This window comes from Balaenoptera ricei, chromosome 6 (genome assembly GCF_028023285.1).
Source record: "Balaenoptera ricei isolate mBalRic1 chromosome 6, mBalRic1.hap2, whole genome shotgun sequence".
NCBI lineage: Eukaryota > Metazoa > Chordata > Mammalia > Artiodactyla > Balaenopteridae > Balaenoptera > Balaenoptera ricei.
Window position 1 is genome coordinate 89,846,365 of NC_082644.1, and position 16,100 is coordinate 89,862,464.

Consider the following 16,100-nt stretch of genomic DNA (forward strand, 5'->3'; position numbering starts at 1 on the left):
GATTAGATCAGGTCTTCAACCTGTGTTCCAGGGAGAGGGGCTCCCATTTTCACTCCATTCACTCTAACATTTTAATCTGCTTACATATTAAGTTCTTTGGTAGGGTTTCATTAGACAAAAGAATATCACTCATTTAAAAGAAAATAAAAAGCTTCAGCCCCCCTGGATTAGTGGGTCTCAGGTCCCTTCTGCCTGCAACACATCACAATGTCAGTGAGTGGTGATGTGTAAAGCATGTCAGCTGGACAACTTACGGTGTCTGTGCTCCCGCCGCCCACAGGTTGCCCCCTGCTGGCTCTCTGGGACCGCACAGTCTTCATAGGGTCTGCCTTCCCGTTGTGACATGTCCGGGACCGATCCGAGCTCCACAGCTCAAAGCTGGAAGGAGGTAAGAAAGGGGGGATGACTGCCTTCAGCTTGTCGCTTGGGAGTCTGGTGAAGGGGGCTCCATTCCGAAGCTGAAAAAGACAGGCTGTGGGTTAGGCAAGCTCCAAGAGGGCTCCCGACTCTGCGAGGAAGACTCCAGGTTTCCCCTGCTTCTCAGAGAACGGCAGCACTACCTACCCCTCCACCCAAGCCAGAAACCCACATGGTGTCCTCAGCTCTCTTCCCAGCAACCAAGCAATTCCCACATCTGCTCTGCTCCAACTCCCAGGTTCTCTTGTGTCTGTCCACAGCAGAAACACACAACAGGGGCGGGGAGTATGGAGAGTCGTGGGGTAGCCAAGGGGTGATACGTGTGCTGTGATGGGGCAGCACAGGGGAGGGGCCACCTCTCCCTGCAGGTAGAGAGGGCATCTTGTGGGTGGGGGGGGCACTTGAGCTGAGCCCAAAGGACAACAGAGAGGTTGGGGGAAAGGGCACTGCAGACCGAGGGAAGAGAATGTGGAAAGGCCTGGAGGCAAGAGTAGCAAGACCAGTGTGCAGAATTGCAAGGACACTGGTGTGACCAGAGTTGGGGGTTTCAGGAGAAGGGGATGAGGGTACTGGAAGGCCCAGGCTGGCTCTCTGTGAACCCAGCCAACCCTCCCATCCCCCATCCCACCACCTCCTTCCTACTCCAGCCACACCTCCCACTGTTGACATTTTAAACTGCAATTTAAGTTTTGAAAATGTGATTTGGGGTCAGTATAAAATCCACACAATGATGACTGGCAGATTGTCAAGGAAAAGCTTTCACACAGTCCAAGCTAACTTTAATTAAGAAAAGACAGTGAACTTGGTGCCAGATGGTGCTTTGCAGGGAAGGGCATACCACAGCTAAACCTGCCTCGGGGGCCAGGCAGGTGGGCACCTCCGCAAGGATGGCTGCAAACGCCCACTCAGCAGAGCACCGTGGCCATCCTCCATCTGCCACGGGGCAGGCAGGCACATTGGTGCCCTCTAGAGGGCATGAGGAGGTGGGACAGGAGAGCAACAAGATGGGAGGGTGGGCATCCTGGGCTCCCACCCTGGCTCTGTCCTGCTTTTCTGAGAGTCTGTGAATAAGGGCTGTCCCCTCTGGACCTCGACAACCTCATCTGCTTAAGGGTATTCATCAGAGCTGTTAAAACAATGAAAAACTAGGAACCCCAAAGCCCAGCAGGTCAGTCTTAGATAAAGAGATGAGGGCACAGTCCCATGATGGAATGTTCATCCTGCAGCCATTGGATGTGACGGGACCAAAGAGTGTTTCTGACACAGAAAAGATGGTCATGACAAATTGTTAATACACCAGGTTCAGCACAATATGGGGAAGATAACAGTGCCTGACCTGGCATGGTTGTTGGGGATATTAAGTGAGTGAATATATATAAAGTGCTGCAAATACTTAATAAGCATTTGGCTGGTACATACTTAGTGCTGTGTTAAGTATTTGTTTACTATATATAACATGATATCATATTCACAGATGTGAAAAAATGATTAGGAAAAATACTCAAAAGATATATGCCACAAAATGTCAATCATGATTATATCTGGATTTGTGATCAAGGGCAATTTTATTTTTCTTTATACTTTACTGCATCTTCCAAAATTTCAATAACAGCATTTCTGTCTTCATACTGAAAGTAATTATTGCTATTTAATAACATTATCAAATGTTGGGTGGTACAAGTCCCACAGTCAGTGTGCAGACACCAATTTACACCTATTACACAGCAGGGCAGAGCGGGCAGATCCTGGTCAGGGCTCCGCAGGTCCTGGGGCAGCTTAGCCTTTTAGGGGCTCCTCTGCTCCCTTCTTCTCGCCAATACTGCCCTCTCCTGGCCAGCCTCCAGATTAGGGCCTCAGAGCTAAAGGGACTTGAGCCCAACTCCAACCAGGAGACTCTCACTTCAGAGAAGAGAAATGAAGCCCAGAGAAGTGAGGTAACATGTCCAAGGTCACACAGTAGATAAATGAGAGCTCATTCTGGGCCAGCCACTATGTTAAGAACTTCCTGGGGATGATCTCATTTAAAAACCACAACCATGAGAGATAGCATCCCCTAAGTAGAGGAGGCTAGCTATCACCTAATGTCCATCCCCGATATCTTCCTCAGCAGACACACCTGATATTTAGATGGGCACACGACCACTCGGAACAAAGACTTCATTTCCCAGCCTCCTGTGCAGTGTGAATAGGCCATGTGACTAAATTCTGGCCCATTTAATGTAAGCAAAAGTGATATGTGAGTTTCCAGGAAACTTCTTTGAAGACACCTGGCATGTGCCTATGGTCACCTCTTCTCCCCTCATCTTTCCTGTCAGCTGGAGTGAGGTAGTAATGGACAGAGCTCTGACAGCCATCTTGGACCAAAAGGTGACCTTGGTAGTAGTAGCCATGGCTGGGAGACCAACAGGTAAAAGGAGCCTAGGTCCCAAACTCTATGGAACAATGAACTAGTCTTGAACTTCACTTACGTGACAGAAATGTGATGCTGTCATATATTTATGCCAGTTATTTGGGGATTTTCTGTTACTCATAGCTGAACCTAATCCTGATACATCTCTAAGTTATAGATGAGGAAACTGAGGCCTCTCTCAGGCTGGAAACACACCCGCCTCTTTGACTCCTCTCTCCTTGGCTTTCCATAACCAAAAGGGTGAGTTCAATGTCACCCATCAATTCCTATCCCTACAAGGCCCCTGTCCTCAGTACTGCCTCCCTGAGAACATGATCGGGGATTACCTCTGGCTGCTAAGCACCAGCACAGCCTTACCTGCAATTCAGGGCTGGCATCTGTCCTGATTTCTCGGTGCCAGAGATATACCCACCGTTACACATTTTGATATCAACCCCATCTGTAACCACCACAGAGAAAGACAAACGCCTACATCCCTACTTAGAAATCAATCCCCTAATGATTGGTAGAGACCTGAAATGTTTTTAGAAAAGCCCCACACTCACCATGGTTGTCAATAACACATCTTCCTTTTCTCCTCTTGTGCTCCCAGGACCTGAGAAACAAATAGAAGTTTCCTGAAATGACCCCCCCGCAAAGAGTTCACGTCATGAAGACAAGTGGCCAGGTCAGCCTTCATCCTGGAAAACCAATTCTCCTGAGTGATTAAATATTTAATAATAATTGGTATTCTATATCTGAATAGAAGGAAAGCACTTAAAAGGTATCTTAGAGTGTGTTTTCAGCTTTTCCATAAACCACTGCATGCTGGGTCAGACAGTGGTACCTCCAGCTCAATAGTCTGTCTCAAACAGTGGTGCCAAAGGATCTAGTCTGGGTGTGGGAAGTCTGACTGTTAGAAGGGATCTGATCTAACTGACGTCCCAACCAGTGTGGGAATCTCCTTCAGTGCCCTGGCAAAGTCATCCAATCTGTTGAATACCTCCAGTGGTGGGGAGCTCACTAACCCCAGCCCAACCCTGGTAATTCACTCTATTTCAAAACACTGTCGGTGCAAGACCAATCACATTCGGCAGGTGGGAAAATCACCGATCGAAGGCAAGAGAGAGGCAGTGACTGGCCAGTGGTCTCTCAACAGGGCATATGGGACAGGAGCCTGGGACTCGTGCTACCAGCTTCCCCATTCTACCACACTAACAACAGTTATGTCCCTTCTTTGCCAGACCAGCCACTCTGCCCCAGTGTCACATTCCAACAGCATCTCACCTCTGGCATCAGCCCAGGAGGTGGGACAAAGGGAAGAGGATGAGGGCAAAAAGGTTCAGGGTTTGACTATTTTGGAAATTCTACCACACATGCAACTTCTTCTTACCATTGTCTTTGGTCGTGGGGGTCACATCGGGGAGCCCAGAGCGGCTCGTCTTGTCTGGGGGGGGCGCCCTCATTGTGGAGTCCAGTGCTGGCTCTGGCTCATCACAGAAAGGCAATGGCTGGTTGCTGGACAGCCCACGGGGCAGTGTCTGCATCAGTTTGAGCTTCCGGAACCGATTGGACATTCGGTTCCACCAGGACTGCCAAGGAAGTGCAGAGCAGAGGTCATGCCCCAAGAACACCTAGCCCAGGGACGGTGACCACACTCCACACGTGCTTCCCCTACCCCCTCCTGGGCCCACTGCAGGCATTACCAATCAACCATAGCACCCTTTCCCAAAAGCCATGGTTCTCTCTAAATCCTTCCTGACCCAGCCCTTAGGGGGCCTTTCCAATAGGCTGGAATTGGCAGTGAACCCTATTTGCTAACCCTCTTCTAATCAATCTCCTTATTGCACAGATAGAGAAACACAGACCCAGGGATGTCAACTTGCTCAATGTCTTACAGTCAAACAGGGACAGACAGATGGACACAGAGGCAATGCCAAACACCTTAACGTCTATAACTGCATAACCTCCTTCCCCCTATTCCAGTAACAGTGTGAGAGGTGTCAGGGTGTCCACACCAAGGCCTGGACCATCTGCTCCTGTAGCTGATGCCTTCCCACCTAAAGAGAGGACAGGTGCCACCCCTAGGGTGTCTACATAACCCCACGATAGCTCAGAGGTTACTGGCACAGCGTCAAAGGGAGGCTGTGAGGGCCTGGCCTACAGAGATGGCAGTGAGGCAGGAATGAAGAGATCTATGCAAACAACACTGTGAGGAAGAATCCAGGGGCCTGAGTGAGTGACGAACATGAGAAGAATGCTAAGTCTGCAGATCTGAGAAGGTGCTGGAACCCCAGCCAGGACAAGGGAAAAAATAATTTTGATTTCCAACAAGCAGAGCAGGGCCGTGAGGGTAAGAAATTCAAAGAGAAACATTCAGCTTGCAGTTTAGAAATAGGCAACTGGAGCTTGGTTTTGAGGCTTCTAGAAGAAGCTGACGGGGGCCTGTGGACCGCAGGGAGATCCTAGAATGGTGCAATCAGCAAATACTTTCCACACTAAAGCACAGGCCACAGACAGATGGCCTGGAAGAAGAGGTGTTCAAGGTTGGCCAGCTCAGTACTACATCATGCAAAAAAAATGTTTAAATTCCCTACATTTACAAATTGTGTCTCTGCATCAAAATCTGGGTTTCTAGTTTCTCCTGAAAAAGATGGGAGCATGTGGCAACATGGACCCACATACTTGCAAAGCAGCGACTAAGGCCACTAAGTGGTTACGATCACCCCAGTTTTCCCTGGTCCCCACCGTTCCCTATTGTTCACCTTCAGCTTACTTCCTGACCCTACTGGGCCCCCCACCCCAGCCTACACCAGCCCTGGGTAACAAGGAAGCGGCAAGCATCTCCCCCCTTCACCCATTCTGGCTTGGCTCTCTGACGCCATTTAAGACAAGAAAAGGCAAACCTTAAGTCCGCCTTTGTCATCAGGCAGCACTGGGACACTCCAGGGCTGTCGGACCTTCGAGTGGGGCGGGGGTGGTGAGTGGCTGGGCCGGCCTTTGTCTTTATTCACCTGCATGCAGACAGATGCCAGCAGTCGAACAAGTTCCGTGTCTATGGACACAAAAGGCAGCATTTTACCTGCAAATATGTCTGTCGGGCCATGGGGTGGGGGCCCAAGATGACCCCCATCAGCCTGAGAACTCAGCACCACAGCTCCAGAGCCTGTGTTACTCCAGGATCAAGGTGTCCCTGCCTCTCCACTGGCTCTTCAAAAGGTGGCAAACAGGTGAGCAGGGTTTAACCCACTTAACCAGAAATAAAAGCCAAAAGTCCTGTCCTAGGAAGGCAGAGGGGTGGTGGGTTTAAAAAAGTACAGGCTCGGGACTTCCGTGGTGACTCGGTGGTTAAGAATCCGCCTGCCAATGCAGGGGACACGGGCTCGAGCCCTGGTCCGGGAAGATCCCATATGTCGCAGAGCAACTAAGCCCGTGCACCACAACTACTGAAGCCCGCGTGCCTAGAGCCCGTGCTACGCAACAAGAGAAGCCACCGCAATGAGAAGCCCGTGCACTGCAACGAAGACCACTTGCTGCAACTAGAGAAAGCCCGTGCACAGCAACGAAGACCCAACGCAGCCAAAAATAAATAAATAAATTTATTAAAAACAAATAATAAGTAAAATAAAACAGCTGTTGTTTAGAAAAAAAAAAAAAAAGTACAGGCTCTACAGCCAGATGACCGAGGTTTGAATTCTGCCTCTGTTCCTCCCTGGCCATGTAACTGCAGGTAGATTAAGAGGTGACATTAGTATCACCACATAAAGGTATCTGGAGGATTTGAGGTAGTTCCTAACATACAGTAAGTGCTTAAGAAAGGTTAAGTAGTATTAGTTATTATTAACTCAACTAGGCTATTGAAAAAACAACAAACAGGACTGAGAAGAAAATACTACCAACTATTAATATGCTTTTCTCTTGATGACTGTTTCCTTTTTTTCTCTCCAAGTGTTCAATAATAAGCATGTGTTTCTTTGAAAATTTCAGGCAAAAACTTCATTTTTAAACCCACTAGGAAAAAAAAAATCCATTGGGGTAGATTGTTTTATTGGTAAAGGGAGTGGGGGAGAAGGGGTGGGGCGGGAAGAGACACAGGGAAAGAGACGAGTCTTTCAGAGGAAAGCGTGTGTGCGAGGAGCCCGGGGTCCCCGGGAGACTGATTGCGAATGATGTGAACCCTAGGCGCGTGAGGAGCGAGATCACTGCACTTGGGTAGAGGGCCCTACCCCTCTAGCAGGGCTCAAGTCTTCCCAGACTCCGGGCCCCTCCCCTCTACAAGCAGACGAGAAGCTCTGCTTCCCTCCCTGCTCTTCCAGGATACAACAGGACCAGCACGTATCTTTGATGCGTGGGGCCCGCAGGAGGGGAGGGTGGTGAGGGAGGTGATGCTGGCGGTGAGGAATGGCACTCGGCCTGCCACCTCCACAGCTAAGGGAGGCCGCAGGAGTCCCTCCACCGGACACTGAGGAGGCAAAGTCCTCCCTTCCACCGCCAGCTAGTTAGAATCTGGCTCAGGGCTCAGAGCCTGCGGGCCAGGAGGGCCTCCCAGCTTTTCCCGCTCTGGGCTGAAACTCGGGGGTCACAAGAGAGACAATAGGTAAGACAGACCCTGCCCCCTGAGCTGGCTAATTGGAAGCCCCAGGTCCCAGAGGAAGGCCTGTCAAAGTGGGGGAGGGTCTGAAGTGCCAGCTGGGGGCTTAGTAATGGCGACACCTCCATCACAGGACCCTTGACCTGGAGCCTCCACCTACACAATTAAGCCACGGGGGTCACTGCTTCGTCTGATTCTGCTCGTGAGAGGGGCCTGTTTCCTCCTGAGTCAATCAGGTTCTGGCTGGGAGCACAAATACCAATCTAGGATTTGTGCGGACTGCCAAGGCCTTCCCTCCTGGACACTCCCAGAAGGCTGGAGCCGAGAGAGGCCTCAGGGACTACCTGGTCCCAGCTCCGCCCTCCTTGGGAGGAGCGAAGACTTGCCTGAGGCTGTGTGGGGAGCTCTGGGAGTTTGAGAGTGGCTTCCCCCTTGAATAAGCAAGTGCTTAATCACAGGTGATTATCTCGATTTCCAGCCAGAGAACCCGGCAGGCTTAAAACTCTTTTCCAGAAACAACCCACCAGGATCACTCAGCAGCATCACTAGGTCAAAGGCCGTGTACCCGTTTTTTGCACGAAGAGTGACATCAGCTCCTTGGTTTAGCAGATATTTGACAATCTCCTTGTTCCTGTGGAAGACAGAAAAAGCCAGAGTGAGACCCACTGAAAGGGAAAGCACGGCCTTGCTTCTGGGCAACATGAGTGGTGGCTTTAACTACAGCAGCATCTCTGCACCTGTAAAAGGGCTTGGAAAGCTGTGTCTCCCAGCCCTTGTTCCCTACACTGTGGTCAGCCATGACAGAAATCAAAGCCTGAGTGCTCCTTCCACAATCAAAACAAAAACCAAGGGCTCTGCCCCAAAAGTACTGGCCCCCAGGACCACATGCAGGCCCTGCCCCTCCAGCCCCAAATCAGGACTCCTGCAGCTGAAACGTGAAGCCTCCTGCAGCCCAGGGTGTTTGATGTGGAAGTCTGAGGCCTATCAAATGAGGAAAGAAACCACTTCAAAAGGACGCAGGAGACTGCTCTGATCACCTGAAGCAGGACAAGGGTGGAGCCCCTAATTTGGAATCAGATCACTGAGCAGGTATAAGGCTGTATGCAGATCCCTGCCTCTTGGTCAAGCCCACCCCAAGGAGGAGGCATCCAGGAGGGCAGAGGGATGACTGGATGAGAAGTGATACAGAAGCACCAGTCGACGCTGATGCCTATTCAAAACGAGGGCTAGGACAAGCCTCACCATCAGACGAGAAGCCAGTGGTACAAATGGCCCATATTCATTCCCAACAGGGGCAACAGACGGGCTGCTATATACATCAATGTGAAACTCCAAAAGAACTAATCTGTTCGCTCAACTGAAACCAACCCACAGAAACTTATCTTTCAGTATAAAACCTTCCTTCTGCATGGTTTCTCATGGCCACAGGTGAAATTGTGTGCCAAGGCAACAGGAAATCTGGACACAAAGGGTAGGAATGCAGGATAGACTGAGCCTGCGTGGCTTTTAGTCTTTTTTGAGTGCCTCAACATCTTCATAATTGGGGGGCTTATCTGTAGCATCTCGGTACCAGAAACCCATCAGGAACCCTATTTCAGCCTGGGACATCTTAGCCTCCCCACTGAGGGAGTGGAGCTGGCACTGACCCGTGGTAGGTGGCCTGCATGAGGGCTGTCCAGCCATGCACGCTGTCCTGCTTGTCCACATCAGCATGCCTCTCAACCAGTAGCTGCACCAGAGGCAGCTGCCCCATGACAGCTGCCAGCATCAGTGGGGTCGCCCCATCCCCGTTAACCAGGTTCACGTGGTTGGGGTCTTCATCGGCAATCTCTTTGACCAGCTGGAAGTTTCCTGCAAACAGAAGCAGAAGCAGAAGTCCTGGTGATCCGTGGGCCTGGTACTGCAGGATTATTTACCCAGTGGTTTCACGTAACAGATGTGCTAAGCCAGCCTCTGCACTGGGCTACTGGGCATCGCAGGGGCTACAAAGGTGAGTCAGAGGTAGCCCACACTCTCAAATCCTTCCGTCTACGAGGGATGGAGGCAAGCACACAAACAGCTTTACCAAAAGAGAGAAATGTTATTGATATCTTAAAAGAATGGTGATGAAGGGCAATGTGCACGCAGAAGGAGAGCTCAGGTCTCCCTGAGAGGTGAGGATAAGGGCGAGCTTCCTGGAGGTGGGGGTCTATTTCAGGAGAGGCAATATTAGGCTAAATAGCCCTTCATTACAAAGAGAGTGGAGTGGGTAGGTGGGCAGCCAGGCATTTTAGAGGCAAGTAAAAGCCAGGACATAGCCACAGGGTTTAGCCAGAGAGGCAGAGGGGGCCTGAGAGAGCAGTCTGGAATCTGTGTGTAAAACAGCATGACTACCAGACTCCAGGGTCTGAAACTCCCTGGGTGAAACTAGAGTCAGGAAACAACAAAATGCCTGTTTCTTTCTCAAATACTCTGGGTGGCCTTGAAAAGGACTATAAATATTAATTAGGTTGGAAAAAAATAGCACTGTATTCTTAAATATCCAAAAAAGATTTTCTAAAGCGCTTACCCATTTTCAGTGCATGGAAAATATCAGGTCGCCTTTTCTCCTCATCTGGGTAAACAAAGATTTTACAAGTTAACCACGGAAAGGTCTGAAACAACAGAAAAGTCACAAGGGTGTAACGACCAAGCCTAGCTTTAAAAATGATCTGCTTCTCAAAAGCAGTCTAATCAGAGACCTGAGATGACTCCAGCAGACTTTCTGGAAGGGCTATTGTCAAAGTGTCTGAAAATGCTTCAGACACAGACTGTGGGAGGTCATCTGGCCAAGAAAACATGAATGAGCAGACCATTTCCCGAACTCACAACTCATAAAGCAGCCATTTTTAGGCATTCCAAACTTTGGGATGGCCTTTCTCATATAGAACGGAAAAGTATAGTCTTGGGAAAATCTGGATTCCTATGAAGATTTTAAAAAGAAACAATGATTCTTTTATTCTAAAAACTAAATGTACAACCATGAGGTAATTCCAGAGCAGAGGACCCCTGAGACACTGAGCAGCTAATCCCAGAGGAGGTCATGGTGGTGGCCACCAGAAGAGCCAATGCTAATATTTGCTTTCCTTCCCAAATAAGCAGCCATCTGAATGATTATGAAAGTCACCCCTACCCCAGACTTGCAGATGCAGCTCCCAGCAGGCGACTACCCAGCTGATGTCTCCGTGCTGGGCCTTGCTGCGCCCACCCAGGGCTAGCCCCTCCCTCACCTGCTCTCTGTCATCTTCCTCGAAGCTTGGGCTAGCGGGTACCCTGCTCCTCCCTGTCAGAAAGCATCCATCCTCATGACCAGGCTCTTCGCTGGTGTGCACATGTAGGACTTCCTTTGACTAACTCCGGGGGGATGCAGCAGCTGCAGGAGGAAACCTGTGACTCTGGGCCAAATCCCAGATCAGCCCGCTCCAGCACCTGGGAGGAAGGTGCAGCGTGGCACAAGGAGCACGGAGTCTGGAGTCAGAGTACCCGAATCTGAATGCATGTTTCCAGAGAGATCTGTCTCCTCATCATTAATGTGGGGACAACACACTAACATGGGGACCATGTGGTGGTTGCGGGGGTGGATAATATAGATGGGAATATGCTTCAGAAATTCTTAGGCTCTATTCTAAAAAAAAGGGCAATTTTTATTATCTTTCCTAGTGACCAGCACCCACCCCAGAAAAGGTACTATTTAACTCCAGGGCTCTTATAAGGAAGTATACACAGGGCCATGGAACCAAGTGTCTAATTTTGCCTTTGAAATACTATTAAGAAATGATTCTGTATTTTGGTTTAAAAAAATATGTCTCGTTCCTTTAAGTGTTTAAGAGTCTAATTTGCTGTGGGCCAGGGCCTTCTCATGCCAACACCCTTTGACAGAAAAGCGTGTGTCACCTGGCCCTAGTGTTGGTTGCTAAGCAACCTTCTGGTACAAGTGAATCACTGACAGTCTAGTCTTACCCCAGGAAGCTGTGCCTGATGCCCAGTGACCCTGGGCTGGTCCTTTCCTCACTCCAGGCTCCAGTTTTTGCATCAATATCAGAGCAACTCCAGGGACCCTTCCATAGCCCAAGGAACAACCACAGTGGGGGTGGGGAGGGTGTCACAATGACAGTTACAGCCTCAAAGATATCCTGTCCTGCAGCTAATGCAAGGGAGAGAGCTGGGGATCTCCAAGGCCCCGGTGGGGGGTGGATTTCCTGGCATCTCACAAAAAAAGCTGGGGCCTAACGTTATTCATTTAATAATCTGTCATTATTAGTAACACAGCCTTTGCCCTTGCTGCTGTCCTACCCAAAGGCTCTTCCCTGAGAGGCCGCATGGAGCACTTCCTCAGCTCCTGCAAGTAGGCTGAACTCTCACCTCAAGGGGGCCACCCAACGGCCCTATTTCATACGGTGGCCTGTATCGTCCCAACTCCACTGCTCCCACACCCTCCACCTCGCCCCTGTTTTTTTTCTTCCCCACCATGGTACTTCCACTTACTGTACTATGTAACTTATTTTATTTAATATGCTTATTTCCTGTTTCTTGGCTGTCTCGCCTACAGAGGCCAACGTCCTCAAGGGCAGGGATTAGGTCTGATTTGTTTGCTGGTGCCTAGAACAGTGCCTGGTACATAGTAGGCACTCAAATACTTGCAGAGTAACGGAATGAATGAATGGTCAATAAAAATCCATTTTGGTAGCTTCCACTCACTGCTCTTATGTGCCAGGCACTGGGGTATGTATTTTACAGGCATTATCTTACCACAGCTCATAGGACCTCACAAGGTAAGTGCATTTATTATGGCTGTTTTATGAAAGAGGACACTGGAGTCCTGGAGGGACAATGAAAACAAGGCCGCCCAGCCACAAAGTGGGAGAGCTGAGCCTCAAACCCAGGTCTGCTCGATGGGGAAGTCTGCTCGTAACCATGACCCGGTCCCATCAAATAGGATGACTACAGTAACAGGGGTGAGGCAGCTGCCAGCATCTCTCATGCACTCCCTCTGGGCTGGGAGGACCTCACCTGATCCTCACAGCAGTCCTGTGAGGCAGGGGGTACTCCCATCCCCCACTTATGGATGACGAAACAGAAGCTTAGAGAACGCAGGCAGCTGGTCCAAGGTCCCTTGGCCAGCACGGGCAAGGCTGGGTGGATCCTGGTAGAGGGTGACCTTGGGCACGCCCACCACTGTGTCTGCCCCACCGCACCTTGAGGAGATGAGGGCATCGCCTTCCCAGGGTGCCAGGGCAGTCCCTAAGGAGGCACGTGGGGAGCTAAGACCCCAGAACGCCGGCTGGGGGAAATCTGAGGAAGGAGGAGAATAAGCAGTACAAGAGGCACAGCTCAGTGGCTACAGGCAGGGTGCAAGTTCCAGACTGTCGACTTCTAGGGTGGAGGCCTTGAGCGGGTTGCCTGATCTCCCTCACCTGCAACATGGCTGAAGCCAACCTCCCCGGGGGGGGCGAGGTAAGAGTCTGCCTATTGGCACAGCAGGGACGTGAGAAGGCAGTTCCCTTCCCGATCTTGGCTACAGAGACAAACGGAACCAAAGCCTTTAAAGGAAGGCAGCAGCCTTGCGTCAAGGAAAATACCCTGTGTGAGGCTGGAGCCCTACCTTCCAACTGTAACTCTTCCCCAGGACCTAACACTGAACTGCTATTACATTCTAGCCCAAGGGCTCACATCCCAGAGGCCAGCTTATTTTCTGCTCATGACCACCTGGTGGTTGTCATTAACCCCATTTTACACAAGAGGCAAAGGAAGGCTCAGAGAGAGTTACAAGCGTGCCCAGCTCCCAGAGGCCCTACAAGTGCTGCAACTGGGCGGAGTCACATCCCCGTGCTCTTCCCATGGATTCCCTCACCTTCTGAGTGTCACTCAGCTTCTAACCGGTATGTGACCTTTGACCAGCCTCTATTCCTCTCTGGACCTCACTTGTCCAATCTGCACAAAGTAAAGAGGTCTCCCGGCTCCAGATAGGTTTTCCTAAACTTTACTTCTTTTTCCTTTCTGTTTGGCGTTCTCTTCATTTTCGCCATCTCTCTGTTGTTACAGGGTTTTTCAACATGTTTATTTCAGAGTTTTTTGACCCGATAGTGTATTTCTAATAAGCATTTCCCAAATGTGCAGCATCTTTTGATTGATGGAACTTTTTTTCTATTGGCCATTTGAATTTTTTTTTTTAATTGAAATGTAGTTGATTTACAAAGTGATTGACAGGACTACTCCATATTCTTGGGATGGTTCAAACCTTTCAACACTTTCAAGTCTTTTTAGCCTGTCTGTCTGACGACCTTTTCTTCCAATTTTTACCTTTCAGTCCTACGTGCTCACATGCTGCAGCCCAGCCTTACAGCCCAGGCTGTCTCAGGCCTGCCACTGAAATCACAGCATCACAGACAGAGGGTATTGAGGCTGTGTGACTCTGCATTACACGATTCTACTGCACATGATGAACTAGAGGTTTTGAAACATATGTCCTGTAGCAGATTTGCTAAGGATTGTTTAGACATCTCTTTAAGTGCCAGAAAGATGGCAAAAAGAAAAAAGAAACAGGATACAGTAATAGGTGTTGAAAAAACACAACTGAAAAGTAGGCTAAATTTTATGTGAATTAGTCTCTGGGGACTGGTCATTGGCAGCTGAGGTTAGGCACACTGTTCTAGAGCAGGGGTTGCCAAAACTACCCCTATGCCTGTTTTTAGAATGATAGTTTTCCTGGTCACAGCCCCACCCACTCCTTGACATATCACGTAGGCTGCTTTCATTCTAGCAGAACTGAGTGGTTACGACAGAGACTGTGTGGCCCACAAAGCCTAAAATACTATATTTATTATCTGGTCCTTTACAGAAGTTTGCTGACCCATTCTAGAAGGATCCCAGAACCTCCTGCACCAGAATCATCTGGTTAGGAAGGAGGGGCCTTGCTGTGCAGGTTTCCAGGCTCTTCTGAGAGCTACCAAATCACTCTCTGGAGGGAGGGTGGGCCAGGAACCTGCACGTGGCAGGCACCCCTGCCTGATTCTCCCCCATGGCACATCTTAAGTCCCACTGCCCCGCAGGCTGCACTGTGATTTCCACATGCCCTTCTGTCTGGGCACCCCTCGGCGTTTGCCATTTAAACACAATCTGGGGGGCTTCCCTGGTAGCGCAGTGGTTGAGAATCTGCCTGCCGGTGCAGGGGATACGGGTTCGAGCCCTGGTCTGGGAAGATCCCGCATGCCGCGGAGCAACTGGGCCCGCGAGCCACAATTACTGAGCCTGCGCGTCTGGAGCCTGTGCTCTGCAACAAGAGAGGCCGCGATAGTGAGAGACCCGCGCACCGCGATGAAGAGTGGCCCCCGCTCGCTGCAACTGGAGAAGGCCCTTGCACAGAGGCGAAGACCCAACACAGCCAAAAATAAATAAATAAATAAATTTATAAACACAATCTGGGGTCCTCTGTGAGGCCACAGCGGGACGAGGGGCTAGTTTAGCGGTGGCGCAGCCTGACCTGTCTTGGGTCTGACAGTGGTCAGCGGGTCCAGGTAGTCTGCAAGGTCCCTGTACTTGCGGTCAAGTGCAACCTCGAAGGCGGTCTTCTCCAGCACACTGAGGTGGTCCGGGTTGGCCCCCTTCTCCACCAGCTGCTGGGCCGTGCCAAGCCTCCCGAGGAGTGCCGACAGCATCAGCGGGCTCCAGCCCACAGTGTGGGCCGCGTGGTTGGGGTCTGCACCCCACTCCATCAGTAGACGCACCACAGCCTCGTGTCCATGCTGGATGGCGGCCATCAGGGCCGTGACGTCCAGGAGCTCGTCCCTGCCGTCCCCCGCCTGCTCGCCTGAGGGTCTGTGATGGTCCACGAAGGCACCGGCTTCCAGGAGCAGCTTCACCACGCCCAGGTGGCCACCCCGAGAGGCCACAGTGAGCACACTGGCCCCCAGCCGGTTCTGGGCATTGACATCAGCCCCGTGATCCAAAAGGAGGTGTGCCACGCTCACATGTCCAAATCTGCCAGGAAGATGGACAATTAGTGACACTAAACATGGGGCAGTGATGAGGAGACAGCTCATGTAATTATTTAATTATTAATTATTGAATCGTTAACTATTAAAGTTATAATAGCTGCTTATAATCAAAGGCCTTCTTCTGCTGCCAGGCACTGTGCTGGCCCTGCATACACACCACCACAAAGGCAAGCCACTGCCCTGTCTAGTTTCCAATCCAGCTCTGCCATCCACTAGCTGCATTACCTGGAGAAAGAATTTTAGCTTCTTCGTGCCTTCATTTCCTCATCTCTAAAATGGGGATATGATTATATCTACTTCAAGGGCTGTGGAGGATTAAATGAGTTAATATATATAAATATAAAATATACATAAAGCACCTAGAACAGTGCTTGGCCAAAGGAAGCACCACATAAATGTTAGCTATTATAATTGTAATCATTTAAACATTTTAGATCACACAACAGGCCAAGGTCACCCAGCTGGTGAGAGGTGGCCACAGGGTCAGAACCCAGGTCTGTCTGAATCCTGCTGCCCTCCCACTTTCCCCTACACCACGCTGCTTCCCACATTGCAGAGAGTTCGTGTGATTCTGCTTCAGAGCTGGGTAAGCTCCCTCTCTGACTGTGTTCTCATTCCCCACAGGCAGGGCCCATGTCTGACTCACGTCTACCCTTCCCAGCCCCAAACACACATGCACAGAAGGTCCTTC

General features: G+C 50.3%; 1 protein-coding gene across 3 annotated transcripts in view; it reads right to left on the reverse strand.

Moving 5' to 3' along the window:
- The window catches only part of ANKS6 (ankyrin repeat and sterile alpha motif domain containing 6), a 61,657-nt gene that overhangs the window by 38,568 nt on the left and 6,989 nt on the right, over positions 1-16,100 (reverse strand). For all 3 annotated transcript variants that reach the window (XM_059925148.1, XM_059925147.1, XM_059925149.1), the window contains exons 2-9: positions 14,896-15,392; positions 9,946-9,990; positions 9,044-9,248; positions 7,922-8,028; positions 5,713-5,861; positions 4,200-4,398; positions 3,373-3,422; positions 255-458 (exon numbers count right to left, since the gene is read on the reverse strand). In XM_059925148.1, the coding sequence (XP_059781131.1) occupies positions 255-458; positions 3,373-3,422; positions 4,200-4,398; positions 5,713-5,861; positions 7,922-8,028; positions 9,044-9,248; positions 9,946-9,990; positions 14,896-15,392 (1,456 nt within the window). The remainder of the gene's footprint in view (positions 1-254; positions 459-3,372; positions 3,423-4,199; positions 4,399-5,712; positions 5,862-7,921; positions 8,029-9,043; positions 9,249-9,945; positions 9,991-14,895; positions 15,393-16,100) is intronic.